The sequence below is a fragment of the Balaenoptera acutorostrata genome, chromosome 14 (assembly GCF_949987535.1).
Source record: "Balaenoptera acutorostrata chromosome 14, mBalAcu1.1, whole genome shotgun sequence".
Lineage (NCBI taxonomy): Eukaryota > Metazoa > Chordata > Mammalia > Artiodactyla > Balaenopteridae > Balaenoptera > Balaenoptera acutorostrata.
In genome coordinates, this window is record NC_080077.1 from 59,426,643 (window position 1) to 59,448,731 (window position 22,089).

Consider the following 22,089-nt stretch of genomic DNA (forward strand, 5'->3'; position numbering starts at 1 on the left):
TTATTGTTTCATTGTTATAATAATAATATTCAATATTTATCAGAGTTTACTTGGGCCAGGCATTGTTTTCATTGCTTTCTATAACTCATTCAATGTTCACAACAACCTATGATGTAGGTTTGTACTATTATTATCTCTTGATATGGCATTTGTGTATAAGTAATTCAAATATAGCATGAAATACTCTAAAGCATATAGAAATAATTTATGTAGAGGAATTTTCAAATGATATTTATTTAAGACCATGTCACCAAATGTATAATGACAGATCACTATGCTGAAAAAAAACGTGGAGACTTGAAAGTCCCTAGTCATTTTATTATACCTTTTTTTTTTTTTGATATTTTCATTATACTTGATTTTTATCCTGACCCACCTGTTATTATTGTTTTTTTTTTTTAACAAGAATGGATTCCACAGACATTATTAATAAGTACATGTTTTCAAGGAACGCTGTCCTATTCACCATTATACTCTTTAATATAGCATTTGGCTGATAGTAGGTACCCCAAAATTACTTTTTTTTTTTTGCCTTTGTTTCTTGGAGGCAGACATTATTAAGAGATGTTCTCACTTTAGTTTTCTCATTTGATCTCTACCACTATTCTGTCCTTTAAAGATTCTTATCCCCATTTTACAGATAAGGAAACTGAGAAAAGAGAATAATTTTCCCAGAGACTCCCATGTAATAAGTGAAACTATGATTTGAACCAGACTGACTCCAAAGTCTACCCTTTTCACTACAGTGCATCCTGTTTGTTCAAAAGCAAACAGAACATATCCAACCTGTGACTTTCTAAAGCCTTTAGAGCTTTGAGTCTTTTTTTTTTCCTTTAATAAAATGGAAGAACATTTCTTCAGCTCAGCTATATCCCTCATTGCTCCGAAAGAGAGAGATTCAAAACAGTTGGCCCCTCCACAGTGAAAATTATTTATAACAAAAGATAAGGTAATCTTTCTGGATGTTTTCTTGAAGCTCCAGAATTTTAGATTATTCTTCTAAATCTAAAGTTGAATGTTTGTTCCTATTTCTTGAAGTGCCTTTTAAACTTGAATGGTATTAACTTACTAGCAATTCTAAGGATGCTATTACGATGATGGCAGGAGATATTTCTTCTGATGTTTTTGATAAATAGGAAATTAAGTACTCAGAACATTAAAATAAAATTAGAAGGTAAGTTTGCTATGGTAGTACATAGAAATTTAGCCTCCTGACTCCTGTTAATGGAAATACAACTAAATCCCTACCGTGCCACAGTGATCCTTTATCCCTAAGTGTTTAAAGTAACCATCTCAATTCCTGAGTCAGCAAGTATGGTTTTTAAAAGCATTTCTTCACAGTTTTATTCAACACACTGTAACTTTATTTGTATAAATAATAAATAAAACTCCATTAAGGATTCTTTTTCTCTGTGTGTGTGTGTGGGGGGCAGGGTGGGGCGGGCAGTGTGTGTACATACTGAGGCTGTGTCTGTGCCTTAACCACAGCTGAAGATGAGTCATTTCTTTCCAGTAACTAACAGTTATACTTCACGACCCCTCATACCATTCCTATCTTTGATATCAAATTTACTCCCAGCTGAAAAAGCAACTGTATTTCCAAATTGTCCACTGAAACAGGAAAATAGGGAAAGGAAAGTGAAATACCCCAAGGGTAGATTAAGCTACAGAGATGGAGCTTGCAGTTCTCCCCGGGGAAGGGAGTGTCTGAGGAATTACAAACGAGGCCCAAAGTAAGAGGACACATTAGCAAAAAGCTCTGGCTGTGACTTCGCCTCTAGAAGCCCTGTGGCCTTAAACACCTAAACATTTCTTTAAGGTACTTTTTCTTCTATCAAATGGAGTAATAATGGGGTAAATAACACCTATTCTAGTAGTTTACTATGAGAAACAAATGAAATGATATATGAAATTATTTTGGAAACTAGCTGAAGAGTGATAAAACATTGCATATCATATTCTGGAAATCTACTTCTAGAAGTTTACTTTGCATATTACTTTTCGCCTTCTCCGACAAAGAAGCTCTCTTAAGAAACCACTGTTTTCTGTAAGATAGAACATACCTTAGGGAATAGTAGCAGCTTGCATTTATACATAGAAATATATCATTAGGGATACAGACATTTTCATTATTAAGCCATTATTTGTTTGTTTGTTTTAAGATTTATTTTATTTTTGGCTGCGTCGGGTCTTAGTTGCACCACGCAGGATCTTTGTTGAGGCATGCGGGATCTTTCGTTGTGGCATGCGGGCTTCTCTCTAGTTGTGGCACGCAGGTTCCAGGGCAGGTGGGCTCTGTAGTTGTGGCGCCCGTGTTCCAGAGCGCATGGGCTCTGTAGTTTGCGGCACGTGGGCTCTAGTTGAGACGCATGAGCTCAGTAGTTATGGCGTGTGGGCTTAGTTGCCCTGTGGCATGTGGGATCTTAGTTCCCCAATCAGGGATCCAACCCGCGTTCCCTGCATTGGAAGGCGGATTCTTTACCACTGGACCACCAGGGAAGTCCCCGTTGTTTTTAATTATAATTTTAATTTTAAGTTGAATGAATTATTCCAATTAGAATCTTCAGATTCTGTTTCATTCTCCATCTCAGTCAAATAAATTCTTTCCTTTAGGGACAAAACTTTTAACAGGCTTTAAATATTCTAGTACTAGGATGGATATTCCCACCCACCCTGTACAGTATTTCTCTGATTAATAGGCACTGATGTTGTTTGATTTTTTACATATATTAGTGATATTAAAAGTTTTCCTTATAGGTAGATGCGGTCTATCATGCAGCAAGCCTCATGAATGTAGTGATTAAGAATATCTGTTAAACAAATCAGAACACTAGGAAAAATCGGGTAATAATATGTACCCTCAAGCTACCTTAAAGTATCATTTTATGACTTTTTATTATTATCTAGATCTACCAACCATCGCCTGCTTTCATAGGTTAGCTTTAGCCTTTGCCTAAATTATAGGAATTTGGCTTTGATGTAAGTAATCTGATACTTAATATTGATAGCTTTAATTATTTCTGGTTTAGCAGCTTTCCAGTATCAGTATAACCAAATAAAATTAGAATTTCCTCTTCCTGGAACAGATGATATCTGTTAGCTGAAGAGAGTGGCAGGTACCTAAGAGCCCCCTTTCTCTTGTTTTTTTACTTTAAATAAGTGTAAACTGTTGTCTCAGAGTTTATTCTTTCCTCAGGCATATCAACCTCCTTTCCTTTAGGAGGCTAATATATTAATTCTACTGTCTGTTTGTAACCACATAGAAAGAATGTTATATTATTTTTTTTTAAGTAAAATGAAAGAAAATTAATAAAAAATAGATTTGAGTGTTTAATTAGATTTTTTCGTTTCAAAGGGAAATAGGCTCGTTAGAATAAAGATTTTGAACCCAGGCAAACCTTGAAGGCCCATGCGTATTGTAGCAAATGGTAGGATTTCCTCATTTTTTTATGGATGGCTGAATAATAATCCACTGTGTGTGTATGTGTGTGTGTGTGTGTGTGTGTTTCTATCACAAATTTGTTATTCATTCATTCACTGCTGGATACTTAGGTCGTTTCCATGTCTTGGCTATTGTAAATAATGCTGCTATGAACATGGGGGTTTAGGTATCTTTCCAACTGTTTTTGTTTCCTTTGGATATCTTCCCAGAAGTGGAATTGCTGGATCATATGGTAGTTCTATTTTTAATTTTTATGAACCTCCGTACTATTTTTCATAGTGACTGTACCAATTTACATTCCCACCAACAGTGAGTTCACAAGAGTTCCCTTTTCTCCACATCTTCACTGGCATTTGTTATCTCTTCTCTTTTTGATGACAGCCATTCTGACATTCTGACGAGTGTGAGATGATATGTCATCGTGCTTTTAATTTGCATTTCCCCAAAGACTGACTAGTGATGTTGAGCTTCTTTGTATGTGCCTGTTGGCCATGGCCATCTTTGGAAAAATGTCTCTTTAGGCCCTTTGCCCATTTTTAATTAGATTATTTGGTTATTTGCTATTGAGTTTAATGAGTTCTTTATATACTTTGGTTATTAACCCCTTATCAGATATATGGTTTGCAAATATTTTTTCCCATTCTATAGGTTGTCTTTTCACTTTGTCGATTTTTTTTGCTGGGTGAAAGCTTTTTAGTTTGATGTAGTCCCCCTTGTTTATTTTTTATTTTGTTGCTTGTGCTTTAGGTGTGATTTTCAAAAAATTATTACCATGACCCATGTCAAGGAGCTTCTTTAGTGAGACCCTTTTTAAGAAACACAGAAAGTAGCATTGTAATTTTATCTTTATTTAAGTAGCCTTGATTGCAGCAATTTTTCTTCCTATGCTTTAAGATGTATTTTAGAAACATACAATAAATTTCTTAAGACAAGTTTATACATCTTGTTAAAGAACCTTGCTGTTTTGGAAAAGTATGTATATTAGAATATTGTTGCTCTCTCATTTGAAAATACTTTAGTAGGAAAACCATTTTAAAGACATATAGATTATATAAGTAAAGATTTCTAATCCCTAATGGTACAGAAATTTGTATTGATAAAATTTAAAGATTAAAATCACATTTCACAGTGATTTTTTTTTTAATTTTTTATTTCAGCATTTATTTTAAAATGGCCAAATGGGTATGAAGAATACAATTTTAGAGGAGATTTCTCTTCTACTGATTAGGGTACTCTCTCTAGAATGCTAACTTGTGTCTGTATAATTGGGTTGTAATTAATACCAGGGTAGCTCATATGGGAACCAAGACCATCTTTCAAGGGTTATAACATGGAACAGGGGACACAGTACTTCTTTCTCCCCAGTTAAAGTACATAATTCGCACAGCTAGTCTGGAAATTGGTTATGGGAATTAGGCTAGTCTGTGTCATTGTGAATTGACTGTATACACATGAACCTCAGACTGTTTTTAGTGGTAGTCACTCAGTGAATATTTACTGAGTGTAAGCTACCTACCAGTCACTATGGTAGATCAATAGGTATCAAGATAGATAAACTCTGCTGTCAACCTGTTTAAAGTGGATTGAGAAAGTTGTGTTGTATCAATCAGGATTCATTAAAGGAAACAAACCATTGTACGTATATTTTAAATAGAAAATAATTTTGTGAAAAGAAGTTAGGTAATTCCTAGAATGTTGGTAAGATTGGAGGAGTAGAAGTCAGGCAACTACCACTGGAACTGTTGAGTTTAAGAACCAGCAGCCATACCATGGTGGTGATCCAGCATGCAGAAGCTACACCTGCTACTAGATACCTTTCATCGTTCACGAACATGCTGGAAAACCAAATTTTGAATATATAGTACATCCATTATAACTTTTAAGCCTCATTTCTCCAAGATTTTGCTTGCCAGCAAAAGAAAACAGCAGAAAATGGTTTCCTCTTCACTTCCATTGCCTAGATCTTGCATGAGTGCATTTAATAAGCAGAATGGATTTTTGTATCCAATACCCTGGCTACAAGAGATCTGGGAAGTACAGATTTTACCTTCTGGCTCATGCAATACAAGAAGGCCTCATTGAAGGAGGTGGGGCTTGCATGCTGATTAACATTCTTTGCGTTAATTGGGAATGGAAATATATTTTGGAAGAAAAAAAGTAGCTGCCCATTTATTTTTATGGAGCTTATGTTCTGGCTGAACAGAAAGATTAACAACTAATTAAATAATTGATTTTAATTACATTGTATTAAATAATAAAGACAGATTAAGTGCTAAAAGAAAGTAAAATTGGGAGGACGCTTAGCTAACACAGTGACATTTAAGGTGAGATATGTACACAAAGCAAAGGACAACAGAAGAATGTTCTAGGAAAAGTCTCTGACACCAGAAAAGCAATAGCACATTGAAGGATGTGGATAAAATCAGAGTGACTAAGAAACGTAGAGAATGATGGGGAGTGGTAAATGCCACATTTATAGCATGAGTCTAATGTTGTAGGCAAGGACCAGATTGTGAGGGCCTTGTTTATCATGTTACAGATTAGGTATTTTATCTTAAAAGAAATGGGTTATGATTAGAGAAGTTTGAGGAAGGGAGTGGCATGTCATTAACTATATTCCCCTCAACTAATAATATAAAAATAAAATGACAATTTGAGCACACAAAACAAGTAATTTTCCTAACAGGGTTGTGCTTTTAAGAAAGATCACTACACACAGGCAGGGCAGGAGAGAATGGGAATACCAGTTAGAGATGTGGATTCATTGGGGCATATTTAGGAAATAGAATTGATTGACTTGGTAGTTAATGGGGTATGAAGGGTTGAGGAAGAGAGATCTGGAAGTTTTCTGGCTTCTAAAAGATGTCTGGCTTAATATTGTTGAGTGGTTAGTTGGGTCATTTATGAGGAAAAAGAGTAGTAGAGAAGGATTACTTTGGAGGGAAGGGTACAGATCATGAATTCCATTTGGACGTGCTGAGATGAAGTGCCTGGGATACTTAGAGATGTAGAGTAAGCATCTGGATGGATATGTAAGTCTAATGTATCAGAAGCTCAGTCTGTTTTGGAGTGGGAAAACCGTGGGAGTGGATATGAGTGGTAAAAGAGCCTAAGACCAAGTCTTGAGGAATTCTGATATTTAATGATTAGAGGAGAATGAGCCAGCAGAGGAGCCTCCAAACACTGGAGTATACCCCGGAGTAAATGTCATAGAGGCCGAGGAAAAGAGCATTTCAAAGAGAAGAAAGAGATCATCTATACTGACTGCTGCAGTGAGTGGTCAAGTAATGTGAGGGCTGCAAAATACACTGTACTTAGCCACGTGGAGGATATTGGTGACCTTATTCAGGGCCTTTTCACTCCCAGAGTGGAGAGCAAAAATTAGATTAAGCTGGCTGATGAATGTAGATTAAAGTGTAAACATCAATTTTGAGAACTTAATTTATATACAAAAGGAAAATGGATAGTATCTAGAAAAGATGAAATAGTACTCAGAAAGGTAGACATACTATTTTTCTTTTCAAGGTGGAAGTGATATGCTTATATTCTATGGAAACTATTCAAGAGAGAGTGAAAAAGTATTGAAATTGATTGATTATTCATATAGGAAAGGAAAGAGACCACAGATAACCTATAAGAGTCCTGAGAATTTTCAAGAGGCATGGGATCCAAAGAAGTGTAGAGATTTTCCTTAGATAGGAGTTAGGGCACTAACTGTTAAAACAGAAGAGAAAGTTAGAAAGATGGGTTCTGATGCAAATAGGTTTTAGGTGTATGGCAGGAAGATAAGGGAGCTTCCTCTGATGTATTTTCCTTGTGAAGTAGTTGTTAAGGTCATTCTCTAAGAGTCAAGGATAACAAGGTGGTGAGAAGTTTGTGGAAAGCCAGTCAATGTGTAATGTAGACATTGTGAGACATGCGACAACAAACTGACCATAAAGACATCACAGAATTGCTGTCCAATGTTAAGGGCTTGTTGAGATTGTGATCATGGATTTAGAGTGGTCTCCAGTTGCCCTTGTATATAATTTTTCTTAAGCATTAGCTACCTTGGGTCATCTGAGTTTGACATTCTGCCAGTCTTATATGGCAAAAGGGCAGATGAGTTTAAGAAATTGGCAGGAATGTGATTAAAATCTTGGACTGTGTTATCTGCACTGGAGAAAGAACCAGAATAAAGACTGGGGCAGGGATGGAGAGGGCGTGCTGCTGATGAATATTAAGAAAGTAGAGGAATTGTGATCTGGAAGTATCATTAATGATAAAGAAAGAGCTTAGAAAAAATTAGCTGGGCATGCTTGACATATAGGAATCTTTGGTCAGAAATTGAGGTGTTTGTACTAGCGATTTTGGTTTTGGAAGTAGTACAGTTGTGGGTTGATGACAGGCCTAGAATACAATCGTTGGTATGGCTAAGATGGGACAGAGGAGATGTCAGTGCAAATGAGGGTGTCAAGGAATTGAACAGCGAGGGTTTTAGATGTCCACATGGAAAATACTGTCACCAAGGATCATGATAGGAAATGGGATAGACAGAAAGACTAGGATCCATACGTATGGAGTCTTCATTGGATAAGGTAGGGTAACAGGTGACATAGCAGATATACCGAACCTTAAAGGAACAGAGGTTTTTGTTAAAAGTTAGTACAGGCTGACCTGGAAATGGGGAGAGGGAAGAGAGAGATCATCCCCCACCACTTGAAAGATATGCATGGAAAACAAGAGACCATGGAAAAGAGTCAAATTTCAGTTAAGGCAGAGTGGGACATGAGGTTGATATAGTTTGCTTATTACTGAGTGGCAATTCCGGAGAATAGAGTGAAGAATTTCATACCCTAAGGTGGAGAAATAGTAGAGGAAGTAGGGAACTGACTCAAGAGCGAAGAAATACCAAGTATTATGGGAACAATAGTATAATAGGGCATTGGTTCCCCATTACCTGTTTCCATGCCAGCTGTCAGAATCAGAGTATCTGGAACTAAGACCCTAAAATTTTAACATGATCCTCAGAAGTTCTGATCATAGCTAGATTTTGTTGATCGTGTGAACAGACGGCTAATAGGCCTTATCCTGAGAACAGGGTGGGAGGTATGATGTGTTTCCTTCTGAAAGACTCGTGGAAGACAGAGCATTGCCGTTCTTGGCTCTCTTGGTGTGGACGCCAGAGGAGCGATTTCAGATGTCTCGTGATAAGGGTTTAAAGTGGAATAAGAACTTTGAAAGAGAGAAAGAGAAAGGGTGGGGAAAGATGATATTCCTTAGATCTCTAAACTCCCTTGTCAAAAGATAAGCCAGGTATTGGTTTATGCTCCTAACAATATAAGCAGGTCCACTGATTAACTTTATAACTTTATTGAATGATAAAAATTGCACATACCAAAGATGGACTCTATAATATTTTTTCTGATATTGATAAGGCATACTCACTAGTAATTGTGAAAAAAGAATGGTATCATTTGGGAGAAACTATTTGCCTCCTTCTGGTTAAATTTTAGTTTTTATAATGACTGTTATTTCTTCCTAATGGATTTGAAATAATCCACATTAAAGCATACCCTTATCAAGATAAATTACCTCAGAAGGCTTACAAAGGTCACTAAATTATTTATGCCATTTCTTATTGTTGTTTCATGCAGGGTTTGTAACTGAGCTGGAGGTCTGTGTTACCTCTGTATATTTTTTTGTCTTATGGAGAAAAAAAACCTAATTTGTTTTCTTTTAATATCTTCAGTTCCTTGCTGTCAGTCTTTGTTCTTTAATCATGTATTTGTGTTAGTTTGGAAGTCAACTTTGGGAAGTGGTTGCATTTTAACCTTATTCATTTAAAAAAGTACTCATACTGATTTTCTGTGTCATAGGTAGGAAAAAGATATGTAAAGTCATGGAAGGAAGCTTGGGGCATGCTTTCACTAGGGGAAAAAAATTTAGTATCCTCTGTGTGCTAATGAATTCTTAGCAGTTGTCCATTCTATTCTAATTTTACTGACAATAAAGCCCTGTATGGGAAGTTCGCTTGTGACAAGTGGAAATATAAAGACTGAGGAAAACAAATTTACACAACTCTTCTACTACACACCTGACTCCCTTTACCTTTCACAGCTGGTGTTCTTTTGTGCTGAATTTCCATGTATAGAGATACTTTATCCAGTGAGTATAGTATTGGATCTCAAATGGCTTTCTCGGAGAATCCGATGCTCTGTTCAGACAATGTGAACAGGGTGAATTATACCCCTCCAGTCCTGCAGAGGCTAGCAAAGCCCAGACTCCAGGTAGAGCTCACCCTGAAAAAACAGGTGGAAAACAACTGTTCTGATACTTGAGGAAGCAGCAGGCATCTTGTAATAAGTTTGGCTCCGTAACTCATGGTCTTAACCATCTTTCTCCATTGATTTCTCCAAATAAAACTCCTATTAAAAACCTTCTTCCATTTATGTTTCCTTCAAGGGAAGGTTTGGTACAAACTGCCATTGTGTGTGTCTGCATGTGAGTTTCAGTATGAAAAAATTGGATCGTGTTAGGCACACTTTTATGTCTCATACTTTTTTCACTTAGTAATACATCATGGAAATCTTTCCAGATCAACACTGAAAGATCTGATTCATTCTTTTAACAACTGCGTAGTAGGCCCCAGTGTGGACATTATGTTAATTCATTTACCCAGTCTGTCTCGATGGATACTTTTGTTGTTTCTAATTATGTCGTATTGTAAACAGTGCTGCAGTACATATTCTCGCTCACACTCTTGGCACTTGCAGTGATGTCCACTGGGAAAATTCCTGGCAGTGGAATTTAGTTATCAACACGGTACATGCATTTAAAATTTTGGTGAATGAGTGGTCCTGAGCTGCCCACTGAAGAGATTGTTCCAACTTACATTTCCTGGGACAGTAACTTCCTCCCGCCTAACTTTGCCAGCACTGAACAGCGTTAGAGTTTTTGAGATTATGACAGATTAATAGGCCAAAAATGGTACTTCATTATTATTTTGACTGGCATTTCTTTATGAGTGAAGCTGAGCGTTTTTCATATTTGCCATTTGAATTTCTTTTTCTATAAATTGCATGTACTGTTATATGTATTACAAACATTTTCCTACTTAATCTTTGATTTTTATTTTTATTAATTTATGAATATTTTTACCATAATGAGATTTTTTTCAGTTTATTTACAGTATTTGGGCTTTGTCTTGCTTATAAAGATCACACTCACTTCATCATGATTTCCTCCAGCCCTTTTTAAGTTAAGTTTTAAATTTTCATTATTAAATCTTTGATCCGTCTAGAACTTATTGCATATAGTAATGGTGTTGGTTTGCAGTCTCCTCGGGACCTTTCTGGGTGTAATGTGAAACCGGCCCCAAAACACAGAGGACAAGGAAAGACTTAAGAAAGAGGCAGACCACTCCAGATTGTTGGGTGGCAGGTTTAATAATTGAGGGAACTTACATACAAGTAGATCTCCGCACCCACCTGCCACAATCTTAAAAGTTTATATAGAGGCTTTAACGGGGTTTAGTCATGTGCACAGACAGCACCGCATTTCTGTCTAAGGGCTGTGTCCTTGGGCAGCCTCTAAGTGAAGGCAAGCAGAGTGCACATTCCAAGGACAGGAGAAGGGATGAGGAGCCTCTGATTGCCTGGGCCCAGCCTGTGGGTCAAGCTGGTGGTCACATCTTCTTGATGACCTCCCCCGGCAAATGCATTTCTGAATACTTCCTGTTTATTCTGTTGTTTTTAAAGTTTAATATAACATACAAAATTCTCACATTTGCCTGAGTCAGTTTCTGAACTTTGTCTTCTATTTCCTTGATCTTATTGTCTCTTCTCTGGTATCAAACTATTTTACTTCTTTGTTTTTTTTAACATCTTTATTGGAGTATAATTGCTTTACAATACTTATTTGTTTTTTTAATATTTTTGATATGTGATTGGGATAAGCATCCTGATTATTCTTCAATTTTAGAATTTTTCCTGGATATACAGGTTTACTTTGAAGGATGAACTTTAGTATCACTTCCAAGAAATAATGTTTATCTTTTAGTTGAGTTAATGCATTGATTTACAGATTAAGTTAGTGAGAATTGGTATTTTTACCAAATCAAGTTTTCCCATCTCAAAAGCAAAGCATATCATTTCATTTCTTGAATGTCCTTCGGCAGTATAATAATGCTTTTTCTTCATGTAGGTGCTACCCATTTCTTGTTTTTCCTGTTTTTGACCGCTTTTATAAATGTGCTATTTTCTTCCCTTTTATTTTCTAACAAGGTATTGTATATATACAGAAAGACTTTTTTAAAATATTGATTTGGGGGACTGTCACCTTTCTGAAATCAATCATTATTTTAGTAGTTTTTTTTTTTTTAAGATTTAATTCTTTTTAATTATTTATTTATTTATTTATTTATGGCTGTGTTGGGTCTTCGTTTCTGTGCGAGGGCTTTCTCTAGTTGCGGCAAGCGGGGGCCACTCTTCATCGCGGTGCGCCGGCCTCTCACTATCGCGGCCTCTCTTGTTGCGGAGCACAGCCTCCAGACGCGCAGGCTCAGTAATTGTGGCTCACGGACCCAGTTGCTCCGCGGCATGTGGGATCTTCCCAGACCAGGGCTGCAACCCGTGTGCCCTGCATTGGCAGGCAGATTCTCAACCACTGCGCCACCAGGGAAGCCCAGTAGTTTTTAATTAATCCTCAGTTTTCTAAATAAATGTTTATTTCATCTGCAACTAATAATTGCTTTGACCTCTTCCGTTCCAGTATTTCTACTTTTTATTATCTTCTCATGTCTAATTCCATTGTCTAGGACATTGGTAAGCTGATTGTAAACATCTTTGCCTTGTTCCTAACTTTAATTGATATACGCCTAATGTTTTATGATTCAGTGTGGTTTGAAATCGATGTTTTGTCACCTCTGCTCATCGAGATTGAATGTGGTCTTTTGTGAGATTTCAGTGCCTGGAGATGATCATATGTTTTTTCTCCTTTGACTTATTAATAAATATGTTAATATATTTATAGGTATAGTGCCCTTGCATTCTGGGATTTAATTTACTTAGTTGTGGTATATTGTTTTAATGCACTGGTGAATTCTGTTTTCTAAAACTCTTTACTATTTGGATTAATATTCTTAAGAGAGATTTCTCTATTGTATTCTGTTTTCTGCTGCTTTGTCAGGTTTTAATATCAGTGCTATTACACTGCCTCTGTAAGATTAATTTTTAGACTTCTATTTCTGTGCTCTAGGGCCTCTTAGTAACATTAGAATTAATTTGTCTTTAAAAAGTATGAAAGCCTAGATATTAGATAGCCTTTACATTTTCTTCCATTGCTTTTATTATAATTTTCTATCACTTTTAATATAAATGTTAGTAACATTTTCCTAGAAAATCATCTGTTCCAAACATTTTTAATAATGGAATGTATTGAATTTTTCAGAATACTCTTCTCATTCTTTAAAATTGTGATGTATTTCTGAACACTTCTTTTTCACATTACTAATTTTGTGTCTTTGTGCTTGTGCTGTTGTGCTTGTTTTCCACTGTGTATCTCCTTTTACTTAAAGGCTAGACAGTAAATATTTTAAGCCTGCGAACATATGGTGTCTGTCACACTCCTCAACTCCCCTATTGTAGCTCAAAATCAGCCATAGACAGTATGTAAACAAACTGATATGGCTGTGTTTCAATAAAACTTTATTTACAAAACAGGCAGTTGGCACATAATTTGCCAACTCCTGCTGCCCAGTAATAGACATTGTCTATTTTTATTTTTTCTTTTAAAATTAGAGTTTTTATGTTTACTTATCAATTTCACATCTTAAAAATCAGATTCTATTTTAACTTTATTAGGGCATTTCTCCATTTTTCCTTGGCTTTGTTGTATTTTTTATTTTTATAAATTTCTGAATTAGATGCTTGATTTACTTATTTATTATATTCTTATTTAGTTATATAAGTATTTCAGGTATGATGTTTTCTGAGAGCACAACTTTACTCCATCCTATAAGTTAGGGATGGGGAACAGATCAGGGGGTGCCAAGAGTTGTAAGTGGGGAGGGTTTAACTATAAAGGAATAATAAGAGAATTTAAGGAGGGTAAAGGAACTGTTTTGTATCCTGATTATTATGGTGGTTACACAATTTGAACATATGCCAAAATTCGTAGGACTGTACACCAAAGTGGAAAGAGAATTTTACTGTATGATAATTTTTTAAATAAGATTTTATTTTATTTTTTTATTTTATTTTATTTTTTTATTTTTTTTTAAAAGCCTTATTCTTTTTTTAAATTTTATTTTATTTATTTATTTATGGCTGTGTTGGGTCTTCGTTTCTGTGCGAGGGCTTTCTCCAGTTGTGGCAAGTGGGGGCCACTCTTCATCGCAGTGCGCGGGCCCCTCACTATCGCGGCCTCTCTTGTTGTGGAGCAGAGGCTCCAGACGCGCAGGCTCAGTAATTGTGGCTCACGGGCCCAGCCGCTCTGCGGCATGTGGGATCTTCCCGGACCAGGGCTCGAACCCGTGTCCCCTGCATTGGCAGGCGGACTCCCAACCACTGTGCCACCAGGGAAGCCCTATTTTATTTTTTTAATTTAATTTATTGATTGATTGATTGATTTTTGGCTGTGTTGGATCTTCGTTTCTGTGCGAGGGCTCTCTCTAGTTGCGGAAAGCGGGGGCCACTCTTCATCGCGGTGCGTGGGCCTCTCACTATCGCGGCCTCTCTTGTTGCGGAGCACAGGCTCCAGACGCGCAGGCTCAGTAATTGTGGCTCACGGGCCTAGTTGCTCCGCGGCATGTGGGATCTTCCCAGACCAGGGCTTGAACCCGTGTCCGCTGCATTGGCAGGCAGATTCTCAACCACTGCACCACCACGGAAGCCCCTAAATAAGATTTTAAAACGCACTCATTCCTGGACCTCCTCCCCAGGATTTCTTGTTTATTTGTCCTGTGAACTAGGCTAGATCACAAATGGCAGATTCAGATTCAAAGACAGTTGAGAATGAACAGCCCAGTCTTATTTTAAGATTGTTGTCACTTCATGTCTCTAATGAATCAATAAAAAAGCAATGCACAGAATATGAGCAGGAGTAGAGACAAAGGCGAAGTGACCCTTGGTACTTCTTGGTTGCTTACAGAGAACAAGCTGGTTGAACCCACCTGGTCAGAGTTGGAGGTGATGTGTCAGCACCCCATGATCTACCTGCTACCTTATAAGAATATTTTTCACCGCAGTTACATATTTCCTGCGTTCAGCTTCTTACTGTGTCATTGGTGTCACAAGCCAAGTCTTACCTCAACTGGATGTTGACTGAGAATCTGCATTTATAAGAAGCACATCAGGATATTCCAGTGCCAGGGGTCCACGGACAGCAGATTCACCCAAAACAAAGAGCCATCCAGCAGTATGATTTTTTTGTGACTGTCTCCAAGCAGTATTTTTTAGTTTCCTCTGTTAGCTCTGAATGTTCACTCATGAATATTAGCGAAGAAATGAAGTAGGTGAAGTGTTTTTCCTTCTTCTACCTTGACCCCACGAGGGAGCTCTGTTATATACTAGCAAATACTCCATAACATGGAGCCCGTATTTGTGAGACTGACAATAACACACGTCTGAAAAGATGGAAGTTAAGGCAATATGATCCAAATGTAGTTAATAATAAAGTGTATTTATACAATTATTTCTAAGGGGCTGACCACATGGCACAAAAATGAAATAATACCCTCCCCTTGAAACTTAATGAAGATAATGTTTTTGTGTATATGTGTATTTTGCTTGGGACTCAACAAGGCTCAAAATTCTAAATTGTTATTTACCTAATTGGCCACTAGATGGTGGGGTTTGTTAATGTTTTCCCTTCCATTTTGTATCTGTAGCAGATTTCATGGAGTGCAGTTTTCTTAGATCATTTTCTTAGTAATTATTATTAATTAAGAAGTTTAAAATTTTAAGTGACCTTAGAGATAATCAGTGTGACTGTACTAGAACCCCATTCCCTGCCAGTGTAGTGCCCCTTACGTGAAAACTATGGAAAACGCTGTTTCAAAAGAAGCTATCAAGATGTTGATCATGAAATTTTCAGAGCAGTAGCAAATAAGCACAGGATGTGATGCCCAAACAGAAGCTTTGACTATATGAACACTTTTGTTAATCCGTAGTCTTTAATTTTGCAGAAAAAATTTCCCCATTGTACAGTGAGTCGTCAGTGAATTTTGTAAGATCTGCTGTGGCACTTATACAGATTGCAGATAAGTGGACCATATCCCACATCTGAGGTCAGACCAAGCCAAAGAACAGACCTCAGAAGCGAAGTTAGAATATTCAGGGCAGATGTAAAGTTGAGGAGCTAAGACAGGTGGCCGGTGCCCTCCTGTCAGAGATCAGCAAGAACACAGGTGTCGGGGAAGCACAGTTGGGTTTATTGGCTCATTACTATGAGAAGGAGCACATGCCCCGCGGAACCAGGGGCATCTCAGTAAGGGGGAAAGGCTCCCAAGGCAGTGGGTCTGGAACAGAAAGTGTAAAGACCCTGAGGCAGGTGTGGATTTGTCAAAAAAAAAAAAAAAGGTTGGGGGGGCACTTAGAGAAAAAGCCAGCTCTTGTGTCTGGCCTGAGTAAGTAAGTGAGGTTCAGGAATGGGAATGATTTCTGTAGATCTTGCATCCTACAGACTCTGGCCTTTACTCTGAATGAGTTGGAAGCCACTGAGATTTATGCTTATTTTTAGTAGAGGTTTTTTGGAAGGATAGGAAACAGGTAATACTGATTGATTGCAAGAAGAGGACACCTGAGTGAAAGAGACACTTGCTTTTAACTTCTTTCCTTTTGGATTTTGTGCCATGTTCAGGGTTACCTATTTTTTAAGATAGAGGAAATATAATTTTTAATGATTTTGTATAAAGCATTATATACTAAGACTTAGTAAGACCTTAAGTTGCTTAAAAATAATTCGGTGCTCTCTTTGATAAACTCATTCAAGAGACGATAAATAACAATTGCTTTTAAATGCAAAATAACACTTTTATGTTTTGTTGATATCTACTCTAGGTGCAAAAGTCAAGAAATAAACAAGTACGAGAATTATTTCCAGATGGTTTTAGTATTCATCATGCAGGAATGCTTCGGCAGGACAGAAATTTGGTTGAAAGCTTGTTTTTTAATGGGCATATCAAAGTCCTAGTCTGTACAGCTACATTAGCCTGGGGTGTCAATCTTCCTGCTCATGCTGTTATTATTAAGGTGAGAGCTTACCTTCCTTTGCGCATAGATTTGTGGTATCTTAAAACAAACCTGTGGATTGATTTATTTGAAAATATTGTGATTTGGCTGCTTCAGTGACTTTGAATGTTATTTATATAAGGTCAGAATTATATTCTCCAAAAGAATCTAGTTTATATTATGAAAATTTAATGCTATCACAGATGATGAAAGGATTAGTTAAAGTACACTTTTGAGATCTTGCCATATTTGCCTAATTTCAGTATTCAGCTCATCAGGATTATATTTGTGTGTGTTTATGTAAATTTTTATTAACTTTTCCTCATCTAGGGAACACAAATATATGCTGCAAAAAGAGGCTCCTTTGTTGACCTTGGAATTTTAGATGTCATGCAGATATTTGGTCGAGCTGGAAGACCACAATTTGACAAATTTGGAGAAGGAATCATCATAACAACCCATGATAAACTCAGCCATTACCTCTCTTTACTCACTCAACAAAACCCAATTGAGAGTCAGTTTCTGGAAAGCCTTGCAGATAACCTAAATGCAGAGGTAAGATCTAATGAGTTAAAGGTTGTAATAGAATCACCAGCTTCAAGAATGACCAAGAAAAATAAAGTTTGAGTTGATTACTATTTCATGATATTTAATAATACATTTTATTTCATATGCAGTCATAAGACACAAGAGGTGGAATGGCAATATTATTGTTTAGTTCAGAACAATATAGAATGCAAATGATAACTGATAAGAACTCATTGCTTAAAGACTATACGTTTAAATCATTATAAATTATAGGACAGAAATCTAACCAAAGCTATACAAACTAGGGAAACAGAAATAGCAATAACAACAACTATATTTGTACTGCACTTTTATAAAGTTTATTATGAAGTATTTTATAAAGTTTTTATAAGGTTAATAATGCTCTTCTGTCTCAGATCATTTGATTAACTTTGTTATAGAAAATATGATTGCTTAAATTGAGCTACAATATTATAGTTTTTTTCATGTGTGATGTGTGTTTGTGTTGATTTTTTTTTTTTTTTTTTTTTACTCAAGATTACTTTTATTGTTTTTATTCTAGAATTTTCAACCATAACAACAATTCACAAATAGTTATAGGTTAGCTTTACATATAAAACCTTCCAGTAAATACTCTGGAGAAGAGCAAGCACATATGAGTTTAGTCCCTATACTTTAAGATCTTAAAATAAAATTATCACAATAACTTATGTTGACCATCTTTCTGCCATTGTGTAAAATAATATTTTTGTTATACCTTTCATTTTCAGGAGAAGTATGTCTTTACAGGCCAAATTTTACTGGACCCTATCAGAATTCTGAGTGACATCACATGTTAGGAATTCAGTTAGGCTCAAACATTTACATTAAAAAGCCGCAGTCAAGATAAACCTTGACATTTTAATAGACTGCTAAAAAAGAAGATTATTTCCTTTTCTTGGAGGTACAAACATAACACTTTCACTAATAAGACTCCGTAGGTAAGAAATTAATGTCACCTATGAGAGAACAGTTTCGCAGGTGACTTGTATAGTCACCATTATTGCGTTAAGATTTAAATAGCAGACCCTGGAAGCCTAGATAACATCTTAACTGGTAAAGAGGATGAACATTCTTAAGAGTCTGTGTGTCAAAAAATCAAATGAGGCTTTGCTGTTTTCACCGCATTTTTAATTGTTGCTCTGTCATCCAATACTTTCCTACTTCTATATCCCTTCTTACCATTAAAGTTGACTCAAACAATTTTTGAAAGTAGGTGGGATATAACTGTTAAATAAATGAATAAGTGAAATATTTGAACTGAAATATTACAGAAATTTCACTTATATTCTATTCATGTTATTTAGAAGTCTTTTTAGAGGATGAAAAACACACTCAGTATGCAGTTTCCTCTGTTAAGGAGTATATAGTCCAAAAGGGGAGAAAAAGACACAAAAACACAGTGCAATAATGTTGGTGAGTAATAAGTTCTAAAGAAGGATTCAGTAGAGGGAGAAAATCCTTTTGGCCCCAGCTTATCAGGAAGGGCTTTGTTCATGAAGGTGGTAAATCTCGGTTCAGAAGGTTAGGTAAGGTTTAAAAGATCTAGTTGGAAGTTAGAAAAAAATCATGAAAGATGCTGGTTTCTAGTAGCATAATTACAAGAAAGTGAAAAAGATTAGGAAATGAATTATGATTTAGGAATATCTCCAAAGGAAATATATCTCAGTTTCAATCCTCATTACCTACTATGATGGCATGGTTTAAATAATTAGGTCTTGGTCATGGGTCACCAGTACCTATGATGGAATAGTCTAATGTACGAAGATAGTAATAGTAGCAGTGTACTGAGGACATGTAAACCTGCTGGGTGCTTTTTGTATATTCTCTCAATACTGCTACTAAGGAGATATTATTGTCCTCAGAGAGATAGGTAATTGACCAAAGGTCATTCAAGTACTCACTTTTGGAGCTAGTATTCAAACGCAGGTCTTTTTAACTACAAACTTAGTCTTCTTATTATAGCCTAGATTTCTGATATATAAAATATAGTAACTTAAAGGTGAATACATTTCTCTATATTAATCAACCTACCATTTGCCTTCTTCTAAGACCAGAACTAAATATTTTCCAAAATGGTAGTAATAATTTATCTGACTTACAATAAAAAGCAGGGCTGTTTTATACAATTTTTCTAGAAAAGCATATCAAGAAAGACTACATCTTTGTAAACTTAGAATTATTTTCCTTGATAGCTTTTTGTAAGTGGTAAATTAAACACAAAATGGTGATGTTTTTATGCAGAAGACACAGGTGAGTAAAATACTTCTCTGGTCTTCAAGAAATTCTTTTTCTTAGGGACTATAATAAAATAAATGAAACTATTTGGTCAAGCCCTGAGAAATTAAAAATCAATTGTAGCCCATAGATTCACCTCATATTCATAAAATACTTTTTAGGGTTTGTCATTTTCAGAAATGTCAACTAACTATAATGATAATTCCATTTAATGCCATAAATGGCATTCAAATAATGAAACATATACCTTGAAATTTTTAGGTAATATGGTGAAGTATAGCCATTGCTAAAATTTATTTATCATATTTTGTCTACTAGACTAGCTCCCATTTAAAGTAAATTTTCTTCTTAAGGAAACAAACTCCCTTAAATTATAGTTGAGTGTGAAATTAAATTTGGTAATCTGTGGAAGCCAAGTGTGAAATTAGTTTATAAAATGAATGTGTGCTGTGCTCTTAAGGTAATGGATTTTTAAGTCTTTAGACTCCGAAAATCTTTGCAAGACTGTACAGCGGCAGTGATCAACATCAAGGTCACGTTAGATTAGGAATGTTGCCCATACTAATATCTTTGATAACACTAGTTTAGAAGAACTGGAGAAAGTATCATATTAAGCTATCATTTTAATGCAGACATTTTATGAGACATCTTTGCTGATTGATGCCTAATGGGGCTGACTCCCGAATACTAATTAATGCCAAATCTCACAAGTCCCAGCCCTGTATAAAGCCTCTTAATTTTGCACTGAGAGAAACACTGAAGCATGTTTGAGGCTTATTAAAATTTATTCAGCAGACATTACTGGGTATTGTTTCACAGTTTCACCTGTGAAACTGTTCTCTCATAGGTGACATTAATTTCTTATCTATTCTGTGCCAGTCCCCTGTGGTCCATACTTTAAAATGTATTAATCTTTCTATAATCTTACATACATTCTTTATTCAGAGTTCCTCCCATCTCCGCAGGGCATAGTACAAACACTTGGTCCTTGGATTTAAGGCCTCAGCAGTCTGACACCTTCCCAGTTCTGGCTCTGGTTACTTTCCAGCACAGGTCTTCTGCTCTAGACAGTCCCTTACTCTACTCATGTCACCTATAAAGTGCCAATCTTCCCATGTATAAAATAGGAATAATATCACTAGATTGTTGTGAAAATTTAACAAACACCTGTGCCAGGTTGTTATTCGGTACAGAATTGTAGCAGTTACATTATCTCATAGTCCCTTATCCTCAGCCCCAATCATACTTACTACCCGCACTCAAATTTTAGTGGAATAAGTAAATGAATGGTGGCATAAATGGTGTTTTCATACATGTACTAAAGGGGTTTGTGTATACATATGTATTTATATACATATGATTATTATATTTGCTTGTTTAGTTTTATATGATTTCAACAAACTTTTTAAAAAACACATGCAAATAAACAATTAAGATAACCTTAATGACTAAAGTTTCAATAGGTAAATTAGATACAAAGTGATACTTTGAGCCTTACTTCTAAATTACCAGATTTGGGGTAGTTTTTTTTCCCCCTCTTTTACTTAGAGCATAAAGCTGTATTACACTGTATACTAATGGCACTTTTACAAGTTTCACATGTTAGGTGTTTTTCTTTCAAAGCATGTTTGAATATGTATTATGTCCTAGGCACTGTGGATAATGGTTTCATAGATGTCATCTTAATTAGTTACATGTATCTCACCTATAAGACTACAGACTTCTTGAGACCAGGAACCATGCTCTATTTATTGCCATATCCATTGTACTTTATACTTTACATAGTGCAGTCTTGTTACTGACTTCCTATATGATTATTGAGATGAAGGAATAAATTTCAGAGAGATACTGTGAAAAATACTTGTTTTATAAAAGGCCCCTGTACTAAGTAGCCACTAGACCACAAATATTTGCAAGTAAATTTTTGTTTTTGTCACTAGGTGGCATTCAAAGATTAATCTCACAATATAATGTACCATTATAAATTTACGTTCATTTTTCTGAGTAGTCTTTTCCTTCTTGGTGAACATTTGGGAGACTTGCATTACTTGATCCAGTTTTTGGTACCTACTTCATCTTTTCCTTTATTCCTCTCACTACCTAGCAATAGGTAATTATTTATTATTGTTAATTTACTGAGTCTGATTTTGAAAGTATAATAATAACAAGCTTATTTTATCCTTTATAAAATTTTCTACTCTTAGGAGTTGTGTGGTGTTATTTTAAAATATCTATAAGTCATAAGGGGATTAACACAATTTGGCTGTCAAATAATAGAATCACAAATGGAGGACGCTGTTGGATTTTTAGCCATATCATCAAACTAGTTTCCTTTGCCTACGCAGACTAGAAAATGTTTCACTGTGTTACTTGCAAATATTTAGGAAGTGCTGTAGACCTAACTCCTTAGCTAAATTTTAGTTCTTGTTACTCTTTATTTTGTGGAAACTCTTACAGTTCACATTTTAGGAAGTGTATGTTTACTTATATTGTGGATGGTTTAATCATTTGTAAATACATTTATGTATTTACTTATATTGTGGTTTATGAAGATATAATTGACATATGACATTGTAAGTTTAAGTTGTACAATGCAATAATTTGACACACATATGTATTTGTGAAATGTTT

The 22,089-nt window shown here is 35.8% G+C and overlaps 1 protein-coding gene across 2 annotated transcripts in view; it reads left to right on the plus strand.

Moving 5' to 3' along the window:
• The window catches only part of ASCC3 (activating signal cointegrator 1 complex subunit 3), a 344,670-nt gene that overhangs the window by 184,758 nt on the left and 137,823 nt on the right, over positions 1-22,089 (plus strand). For both annotated transcript variants that reach the window (XM_057527763.1, XM_057527764.1), the window contains 2 exons: positions 16,483-16,674; positions 16,984-17,208. In XM_057527763.1, the coding sequence (XP_057383746.1) occupies positions 16,483-16,674; positions 16,984-17,208 (417 nt within the window). The remainder of the gene's footprint in view (positions 1-16,482; positions 16,675-16,983; positions 17,209-22,089) is intronic.